The 11,072-nt window shown below is 39.0% G+C and overlaps 1 protein-coding gene across 1 annotated transcript in view; it reads right to left on the reverse strand.

Moving 5' to 3' along the window:
* TOX (thymocyte selection associated high mobility group box) overlaps positions 1–11,072 on the reverse strand; it is a 245,773-nt gene that overhangs the window by 48,165 nt on the left and 186,536 nt on the right. Inside the window, exon 5 of the mRNA XM_004697577.2 lies at positions 2,498–2,578. Coding sequence (XP_004697634.1) covers positions 2,498–2,578 — 81 coding nt within the window. The remainder of the gene's footprint in view (positions 1–2,497; positions 2,579–11,072) is intronic.

Genomic DNA, 11,072 nt, shown 5'->3' on the forward strand with positions numbered 1-11,072 from the left:
GGACAATTTGCCAAGTGACTACATGCATGCATGCATGCATGAATTAATGAATGAATGAACGGAGAAGGGATAAAGCTCAGATTGTTCCCTGGGATTATCTGGAACTGTTAGCAAATAGTGTTTTAATTGCACATACAGATCTTTCTGAACACATAAATAATTTATAACATACCTAAAAATTATAATAGAACATTGTATGCAAAAATACATTGTATGCGAAAATGTCTATTTTTACCATGTCATTAGTTAAAATGGAAAAGTAATGAATTTTTACATATTTTCCCATAAGTCATGGAAGGACAGGATGATAAAATTTTCTGTCCGTGCCTCCAAGGTTAGATTGTAAATATCCATTCAGATGTAACATCACAGGTTTACTTTCTAGTTGGGATTGCGTGTCTTTAATTTTACTCCAAATTGTACACATAGAATGTACATAAATAGATATTTCGCAACTCCAGCATAATTCCTACTGACACAGAGGAGCTAAGTTAGAGTAAGCTGTATAAAAAATACTTGCAATTTTCAAATGTAGAAATGACAGTTTGCAGTCATAGACTGTGAGTTGCAACTCGGACTGAACAGTAAGAAAGGATGCAGCTAAGAGCCAATCTGAGAAAGCCTGTTGAGAACTACAGGCTAAATTGGTATTATAGATTGATGGCAATCTCCATAACATTACCAAGAGTGCTCTGCACTGGGATTGAGGTTTTGTGTATTGATTTTCTCACAAGCAAAATCCCCTCACACTGTCAAAAGAAACATATCTTGGCTGAGATAGATTTTTAAAAATTCCCCTTACACTTTGGACATATTAATCTGGAACAAATTCATCATGAGTATTTAGTTTGATAGCTGGCTGGGATTTTGTGTTTAGTACCTTGTTTTCTACTATAATTTTGTACACGTTCTGAAAATTCTATAAATAAACAGAAATGTGAAACAATATATGCAGAAAATGAGTGAGAGCTTCAAAGTGAGATAATACAAAAAACCTAGGTTAAACCTGAAATAACACCTCTTGCTCAAATAGTATATTTTAAAGCTGGACCTAAGTTTGAATTAAATTAATAATCCACTGAATGTTTTGTATATTTGCCTACTATATTATCTTTTCCACTCTGCATCACCATATCCAGTATACCAATTCCTGATTTAAAAATTAACTTTTATATAGGCAGTCCTAGTATTATGAACAGGTACCATTCATTAGTCTGTCTTTAAATCAAATTTGTATGTGAATGGAGCAATTAGGTATGGTACTTATCTACCACCAGTTAGTCAACTGTATGACTTAATAAATGGTGTATACCATACCTTTTTTCTATGGATAAAAATAGAAAAGAAACCTTTCTAAATGCACTAAAACATCTTTCAACATAATAACATTAGACTAATAAGAATGTATTGATGTGCATCACAGAGTAGCACCTATTTTTGTGTTATGGACCATGTATGTACCTCGAATTGTAAATCTAACAGACTTTATGGGGGTTGGTTGGTAACTATGGGTTGATTGAAGTTCAACTTTCATGACCTGGGGACTGTCTTCAATTGAGATTTAATAAAATGAAGATGAATTAAAAGGAAAGCTTTGTTTTGTTAGTAAATCCTAAGCCTCAACCCACACTGAGTGAAGAAAAACCAGCCAAATTTGAATTTGAGATGACACAGACCCATCTATATTTAGGCTCAGCCCTGAGGCTACCTTGTGAAAATTCTTTTAAAAAAAAGTTTCCTTCAGTAAGATGAGGCCTAACAAGGTCAGCTCTTGAGCATTTGTAACAGAAAGGATCCTTGTTGCTAATTGTCGTCAAAATGATTCCAACGCAGGCGCAGCCCAGGAGTGGCGAGGAGGATTGCTGCACAAGGTTTTCAAGATGGGCTTTTCAGAAGCAGATCACCAGACCTGTCTTCTGAGGCGCCTCTAGGTGGGTTTGAACCACCAACCTCTTGTCACTAGGGACTCCTGTGAATGGACAACTTAAAATAGTCATTTAAGAATATTTCATGCTTTGCTGTTAGGTGCAATGGAGTCTGCTCCAAATGGCTAGTGATTAAAATATTCTAAACATGTAATATTCTTAAGTGGTCCTTTTATTTTCAGATGAACACGCATGATCTCTTCTTGTGGTGGGCTTATCGAGGCTAGGATTTCAGGTGGGGCATTTGCTCCCTGAGGGCCAATGATGAGGGGAAGCGTTCTTGGGAACACCAAAGAATATAAAGCTGGCTCAGGACTAAGAATGGGCTGTGATTAATCCCACAAACCAAAAGCCATTGGAAGACAATAGTGGCAAAAATCTCAGGATGCTGCGATGGTCTTCTGGGCATGAAAAACATGTCCACCTAATTTTGTTTAGGATTAATTTTTTCTTTCACAACAAAACCAGATTGTGCAAAAATGCTAAAGTGATCTTTTATGCTTTTAAGTTATTATGAAAACCTGCACCTAGATGGCAAGACTCTGGCACAAGACCAGCCAACGGCACGTTACCTTGGATACCAGGCTGGCTCTGTACGCTGCTAGTTGCTTCAGGTACTCCTTCTTTGCAGCCTCGGTTTTCTTTTTATAGACCTGTAACAGCAACAAAGAGTCTTAAATTAGAAAGTGCACCTGCTTTTGTTTTTAGAGAGGTGCAATGCAGAATGGTAATTATACACACACAGCTTCTGAAAGATTCTATTTTTTTAAGTCCAGTGGAAATGATCATTCTACGAAACAGCTTTATAAGAAGTATGCCAATAGACTAGATAGGATGAATAGACAAATTTCACATTTTACAGAAAGCATATGAGAAAATTTATATTTGAGGTAATTTGAGAGGGAAGGTAGTGGGCAGAGAGAGAGAGCATTGAGGAAGGTTTCCAGGGGATCTACATACGAATAAAGAAGAAATTCCTAAGTGTATAATTAACTGTCTTCAAATTCAGCTCTATGGGTTCCAGGTCTTGCCATAAAAAACAAGGCTAGCAATAAAAGGAGAGAAATGATGTTCGATAAACAAACCATCAGGACTGCCATGGGGTTTGCAGGCTCATCACTTAAAAAAAATACCGAACTGTGAAGTCCCATGGGAAGTACGTTGGTTGAGTCTGGCACATCGTGAGCCTGCTCTGATGTTGTCGTCACCGGCACGTGGGTGACATGCATCTGTGAACACCTCAGTTTGAAGAAGTAAATCTGCCCCCCAAAGAATTTCAGTTCACAGGAGGTTTCATGTTTACAAGAGAATGACTTTGAAAATAATGTAAACTGATCCTAAATTGTGCAAAAGTACCGAGAAATGACCTAAGTACTGAGAAATGACCTGAGAATGTGAAATTAGACAATAGCGGATCATGGTAGTCATGAATGAAAGGTTAGCAAAATGATCACACAGCGTCATCGGCCTCCATTTGGTTTCTTCTTCCAAGGTTTAGGGGCACATTTTTCGTAGCGTTTTGAAAAAAACCAAAACCAAACAACCAAAAAAACTCCCCCCAAATCTTAATATTCTCAACCATTTCCTGGTTAAATCTCAATATAGTTTCACTCATATAACTATTCAGAAATTCCCACATCTTAAGTTCTACAGCAGGGAGGGAGTGTTGGCCAAGAGTTCGTAGTTTGTAGCTCCAGAAAAGCAGACACAGATCAGTATTGAAAAGTGGCTTTAGCGTTAGTCAGGGAAGTTAAATATAAACTATGTTTAAAGACCAAATATCTGTCCAAGGTGGTAGCAGAGGCCAATTTATGGCTTCTAAAATGTTGATGGTGGTTTTGCTGAGCCCAGAACATTCATATGAAATACAAGATGTAAAAATTATTGAGTCATAAATATTTTAATTAAAGGAGACCATTTCACTTAAAGTAAACAAATGGCTAACCTTGTCAACACAATTATAAGAACTCTATGAAATGAATGTGCTAATTATTCTGAAAAGTCAGAATCAACTCAACAGTAACAAGTTGTATTTTGTTGTTGTTTGGGTTTTTAGTCTAGACTCATAGTTGGAATTTTGGCATAATAAAAGTCAATTAAGTAAGGCAATTAAAAATGTCTCCAATATTATCATATAATCATTGTGCCACCTTACTAAATAGGACATAACAAATAGTGTCTTGGGTCTTAAAGGCTTGTTTCCGAACAAGCAGCTCTGTAAGTGAGATATCAAGTAAGTCCACTTGGAAGAAGCACATTAACATTCATGACCCAAGGCTTGTAAATTATATAATCCAAGGAGTGAATGGTATCACAGCGTTAACTATGAGATTCTGGTTGCAGAAGGCTATGGATGACAGTGGAAGCTCAAGATACATTTGAGAGATCTCTTCAAGAAACAAGCCTCCAGTGACTTCGCTCTATCCATAACTGAGCGATGGGAATAAACTGGTTACCAAACAGTAGTGGAGAGATAATGATAGGAGATAATAAACTTGACTTGAATGATGAAAACCTTGTCATTTCATCCTTCTTACAGAAGAGTCACAAGAAAGAGATGAGACAGTCAGAGTGCAGTATAGCACTGATGAAACATACAACTTTCCTCTAGTTCTTTAATGCTTCCTCTCCCCCACTATCATGACCCAAATCTACCTTACAAATCCAGCTAGACCAGAGCATGTACACTGGTATAGATCAGAGCTGGAAACACAGGGAATCCAGGACAGATAAAGTCCTCCGGACCAATAGTGAGAGTAGCGAAACCAGGAGGGGAAGTGGAAGGTGGGGAGAGAAGGGAGGACCCAATTACAATGATCGACATATAGCCCCCTCCCAGGGGGACGGACAACAGAAAAATGGGTGAAGTGAGACAGTGGTCAGTGTAAGACATGAAAAAAAAAAGATTAATGATCAAGGTTTCATAGGGAGGGAGGGTGGGGGACGGGGAAATGAACTGAAACCAAGGGGTCAAGTAGAAAGAAAATGTTTTGAAAATGATGATGGCAACCTATGTACAAATGTGCTTGACACAATGGATGGATGGATGGATTATAATGAGAGCTGTATGAGCCCCAGTAAAGTGATTTTGAAGAATGATGGTAATATGTGTATAAATGTGCTTGATACAATTGATGTATGGGTTGCTATAAGAGCCCCAATAAAATGATCTTTAAAAAAAAATTGAAACAAAGGGAAAAAAAAAAACCTTGTCACTCGATCCCCCCTCTGATACACTTTGGGCATGATCTGGTTTTCAATATCTTTCCGTGTGAGTGTGTGCGCGCGCGTGCACAAGCACGCGCACGTGTGTTTCATACTGGCATTTATCTCTGATGTATTTTGTCACTGTTGGTAGCCCTTTTGAATTTTTGGTATATGTTTTTCTGTTTGGGGATATAGGAAACCCAGGATTGATGACCCTATAGAGATAAGTAGAATAAGGGTTCCTGAGGGGTATGGTTTGGGAGGGGAGTAGGAAAAGGGGAACTGATATCAAGGAGTTCAAGAAGGAAAAAAAATTTTGGAAACTGATGGTGGTAGCAGTTGTACAAATACTGCTTGATGTGACTGATTTATGGAATGGTGTGCTATCTGTATTAGTTCCCAATAAAATGGGTTTGAAAGAAAAAATCCAAGTATAACTTATAGTTGACTCTTGAACTGCACTCTTTACTCTACATAGGCTCACCTAAACATGGATTCCACATCCCCTCCAGTCCCCCTGACCCCCTGCCCTGGCTGGGCTCTTTAGTGAGCTCAAGTGTTGTCAGTATTTACTTAAAATGCTGGGTATACTCATAACATCCAAGTGAGCAGTTCCTCTCTGCAGAAACTGTAGCCCCCGTCTTCCATTTCCTCTAAGTCAAGAGGAAAACTTCTCATGTGGAGATGATTAGCAAAGTGGTTCAAATCCAGTGGCATTTTAAGTGCATCGTGTCAACATGAGTGTACTGTAATAGCTGCAGGGAAACATGCCACATGCAGTTCAAACTTTGGCAGGTCCATAGTATCAGAGAGTATCACAAAGTGGGTGGAAATGGAATGAAAAGATAATACAAATCTTCATGAAAGTTTTGAATACGCCTCATCTAGGCCTCGATTCAGCCACAGTCAGAAATGCAGTTTCTCCTGCCTTCTATTGATTTTGCTCCTGAGAGACGCATTTCTATACATAGATTTTACTTAAGGTTCTTTCTGTAAGGGATACTTTATAACTGTCCTGAACTGACAATGTTTACATTTACTGTTAATGCCTCAAAATGGCGTCAAGAGGGTTTCCCGCCCATACAGAGAGACATCCTAGTTATGACTTTGAAGCTATAAATCTATCTTGGATGGGCATATGTATTTGTATAATTTAAGCATTCCTATCATGTTATTATTAACATACCACTTCAAGTGATCTCTATTCAGCTAACTAGGGTTTATTTAGCTTCCAGAGGCATGTGTGTGTGTGTATCATAACAACAAGCATAACATAATACACCTTTTCTAGGTAGGAAGAGGAAGAGACAGCATTACTACACCTCCTGATATAGCACCCATCTTCTTTCATTTCATTTCTACTGAAGCAGCTAGTGTGCTATGAGCCTGGTAGTTAACATAACAAAAAGGAATAGTTTTGGTGTAATTTGTTGATTAACACGCACAGGAGAAATCCAATGAAACAAATGTAATGCATTTCAGGCAGAATCATTGTCCCCTGCTTTAACTCTGAAATCACTGGTTGTTCGAAGATCCCAGACTAAATCTAGTTCCTTGTTGGCTATGTGGAAGAAGTGTTCTCTAGTTCACTTCTCTGGATTCTAATAACCATGGAAATGGCTACATACAACTTGGAGTCAAAATTCTCACTTAAAGGGTTTATTAAGGAAGTTAACAAGTTGTAATGCCCAGTGAGAAATGCTCAGGCTTGAGTTGTTTATCAGGACATGTTACAAAGTTCCATCCATTTGCTAATAAATGCCCAAAGGCCATACCTTCTGTTGTAAGCCTCAACCCAAAGGCATTCAACTCAAGCTTCATAGGTCAGTAAACCCACCCACTCCAATTAAATGCCCCGAAGCACCCACTCCGAAAGTCATCCTTCTACACAAAAGCACTCAGTGTCCCCTGCTCCCTGAGGTTAGCCAGTCCGTCGCTCTGCTCCATGCGTTTGCTCCTGGGTCTGCTGATGCTGCTCCTCTGATGCCGTGGTTGCCATCGGGATCCATGAGGTTCAGGCACAGCCATCTCAGGTCCAGAGGGTGCGTTCTATTCCTCGCTCTTGCTGGTTCTAAGATCCCTCCTCCTGATTCTCACAGGGTTCATTTTATACACAGCAGGCTGGCCCGTAAGGATATCCTATTAGACATTACTCACAGGTGAGTCGATCAGTATCTCCCTCCATCTTCTTACCAGATCCATGCAGACAAAGGGCATTTGGTGGGAGTTAGAGACTTTAGGAGAGCTATGTTAAATAATTCATTGCCCCTGCACATCAGTGCCTAAATAATACTTTGGAAATGGGTAAATTCATCATGTCACGTTACACGGAGCAATGAATCTACTCTTTTATGAATAGACGATATTCTGAGGGAGTACTTAATAAGCTTCATGAGGTTTGTTAACTGCATTTGAATTTAAAGGCAAGTAGCCTAGATCAGAATTAATATCTGAGATAGTGTGTCCCTGACCAGAGATCAAGCTAAATTCCAACCTTCAGAAGTATTTACTGTCCACAGTGTGATTCATCTTGTATGTTCTCCTTATGTACCTTCAACAAATATACAAGAACGAGCTTTAAATCTTATGTTTGATAGAAAGTCTGAATACCTCAAATATAAGAGTGAGAGTGATGAAAGAATATTTAACAATTCCATGTGCGGACATTGGAGAGAGAATTAAGAAGGGGGAAAATCTTAATTTTCAACAGACATTTAAAAGTAACCTATAAAAACTTTCTGAAAAAATGCTTTTGTAAAGCCTCTCTTCATGGATACAGAAAGACCTGTATTTGTAGAAATCAACGATGAGATGGGACTGCGTTTGGCACAGAACAATGCACTGTCATGATCAAGAGCACAGATCTCCTCTCATTTGAGAGTGGCTCTGATTTATGTCAAAGTTATGCTTCGGGCAGAAACAGTCTTTCCGTCTCTCAGGGAAAGCCAAACATTTAAAGGTATGTGATTCATACAGTAAATATTAGTACTTAGTTGAGCTATAAAATGGTTTCCAAATGGTCTACAGCTGTTTGGAATAAGTGCAAAGTTGGCCAGATGAGGATTTGAAAATCATAATACACCATTTGTCATTTTCCACAACTTACCCAAACACTTTTGAATTCATCCTGTAATAACTTAGTTATGTGCTGTGTTTTGTTATTCTAAAAGAGCTACCATATTCTATCCGACCAGGACTGCCTCTCAGTGGCTAATGGCTAAACTAAAACAGACATATATAGACATGCAACAGAAATTCTAGAGAATCTAGATCTTGCTTGTGTAGTCTACTAAATCACGGAATCATTTTTGCAATACTTTAAATGCCAGAATCTTCCAGGGACTTGTTAGTTGCCGCCAAGTCTAGTCTATTCCACAGCAACAGTGTATGCAGAGAACAACTATCTTCCAAGACATCTAAGGGTAGGTTCGAACCACTTACCTTTTGACTAGTAGTCAAGTGCTTAACCATTTGTATCACCAGAGACTTCTATTTTTATAAGCTAATAATGCCTGACTAAAATTACCAAGTCAATATCAATAAACATAAAATTGGAATTTTTAGTAAGTTTGTCTCCTTATTCTTTTAAACTTTGCTTCTTCCCTGAATATCAATTTATCCCTGATACAAAAACAAAACAAAATGTACTACCATTCAGGCGATTCTGACTCATAGTGACCGTATGGGAGAGGATAGAACTGCTTCTGTGGGTTTCCAAGACTATAAATCTTTACAGGAGGACAAGCATCATCTTTCTCCTGCGGAGCAGTGGCTGGGTTTTAGCTGATGACCTTGTGGTTCACATACACATACAACACATAACCTATTATGTCACTTGGTTCCTGATACAGAAAAAGCACAAATCTTATAAATACAATTTAATTCCTTTTTCCATTTCTTTGTCTGCTTTGGTCCTTAGTTAATCTCTACCCATGGCTTATTTTGAAAAATTCTTACAGAAACAAAAAGAAAACCTTTAAAATTCTTTCAGTTCTGAATTCTAGTCAAATACTACAAAAAACTAAAGTAAAAGGCATTTCAAATGTATTTATTTCAAGTGAAACTTTTATTGTTACAGAAAATTGTTAGAATATAGGAGGAATGATAAACTAGCTGCAATTTCCTTCCATATCTTTTTAGAAATTTAAAATTTGTGGCTTCTTTCAATGTTCTTATTATTTAAGTGCATCTATGTTCCATGTTGAACATAAATGTGGTTAAATTTCCATTTCATGTCACTTGCTCAGAAGTTTTCTTAAGTGGTCCCCAAATCAAGTAAGTTTAGGAAGTAGGATTTAGAGGATTCACTTGATTCAAAGTATTACAGCAAAACACTTGTGTGATCCAAAAGGGCAGATAAGCAATTTTGATGTAACCTGTTTCTGGAATGACCAATACCAGGAACAGTACCTAGACTCAAGAGAGCCTCAAAAATAATGATCAGTTTATTAAATGCAGGAGACTAGGATGAGTCCGATGTTCAAGTAAGTAATATACAGTACTTGAGAATCTATATGTATACCACATAATTTAAGGCACAGAAGCTATAGAACCAAAAAGGCATTGAAAAGTATGCCTGGTCTGAGGGGCTGGCACCAATCCCAACTATGTGGACAGCTGCCCTTCCCCCCAAAAGAATTTACCTCAGAGGACAGCACTGAAGCTGCAGCTCAGGGAGAGGGACATGTCTGATCAGAGCACACGGGAGCAGATGAAGGGGAGGAAGGAGAGTGGAGCACATCCTGGCCCACCAGGCCTTGAGGACGATATTCCTGCTCAGCACAGACAATGCACAGAGAAGACCATATCACTGGCTCCACTGAGACACAACATCCCTCACTGACCCATAGACCTACAGGGGACAACACTGGAGACCCAGTGTGGGAATTCCGCCAGATCTGATCCCACCACACAGAGGCAAAACATTAATGTCGTGCAACCAAAAGGGCAACAGAGCAACGAAGTCCCCAGGGAATACCAAAAATAGACTTTGGGCCAGGGCTTGGCACCCCATTAGACTCGACCAGAAAACACTCCTAAAGACCAACAGTCCTTGAACTAACTATAAGCTTTTCTTTTTTGTTGTTGTTGTTGTTGTGTGGGCTTTTTTGTCACTGGCTTTTTGTTGTTGTTTTGTTTTCTTTTGTTGTTTGGTTTTGCTCTGTCTTGTTTTTGTGCATGTTATTATCTTTGCAGGTCTGTCTAAATAAGATAGACTGGATAAATAATCTGGAGGAGAAAACAGCGGGACTGATCATTCTGGGGGGATATCGGAGAGGGGGAGGTGGGGGAAAGGAAGTGGTGTTAACAAACCCAGAGACAAGGGAACAACAAGTGATCCAAATCGTTGGTGAGGAGGGTGCAGGAGGTCTGATAGGGTGTGATCAAGGGTAATGTAACTGAGAGGTATTACTGAAACCCAAATCAAGGCTAAGCATGATAGTGGGACAAGAGGAAAGTCAAAGGAAATAAAGGAAAGAGCTAGGAGGCAAAGGGCATTTATAGAGGTCTAAATAAAGGCATGTACATAAGTAAATATATTTATATATGAGGATGAGGAAGTAGATCTATGTGCATATACGTATAGGTTTAGTATTAAGGAAGCAGATGGACATTGGGCCTCTACTCAAGTACTCCCTCAATGCAAGAACACTTTGTTCTATTAAACTGGTGTTCCATGATGCTCACCTTCCCAACACAATCACTGAAGACAAAGCAGGTGCATAAGCAAATGTGGTGAAGAAAGCTGATGGAGCCTGGCTATCAAAAGATATAGTGTCTTGTCTCCTCCCCGAGACCCCTCTGCAAGGGGATCTCCAGTGGCCTACAAATGGGCTTTGTGTTCCGCTCCTCACTCTCCCGCTCAGATGAGGCAGTCAGGGTGCTATGTATCAACGATGAAAAATACAACTTTCCTCTAGTTCCTAAATGCTTCCTCCC

Source organism: Echinops telfairi, unplaced genomic scaffold, assembly GCF_000313985.2.
Source record: "Echinops telfairi isolate 266 unplaced genomic scaffold, ASM31398v2 ScPeMD7_1;HRSCAF=3_0, whole genome shotgun sequence".
In the NCBI taxonomy this organism is placed as follows: Eukaryota; Metazoa; Chordata; class Mammalia; order Afrosoricida; family Tenrecidae; genus Echinops; species Echinops telfairi.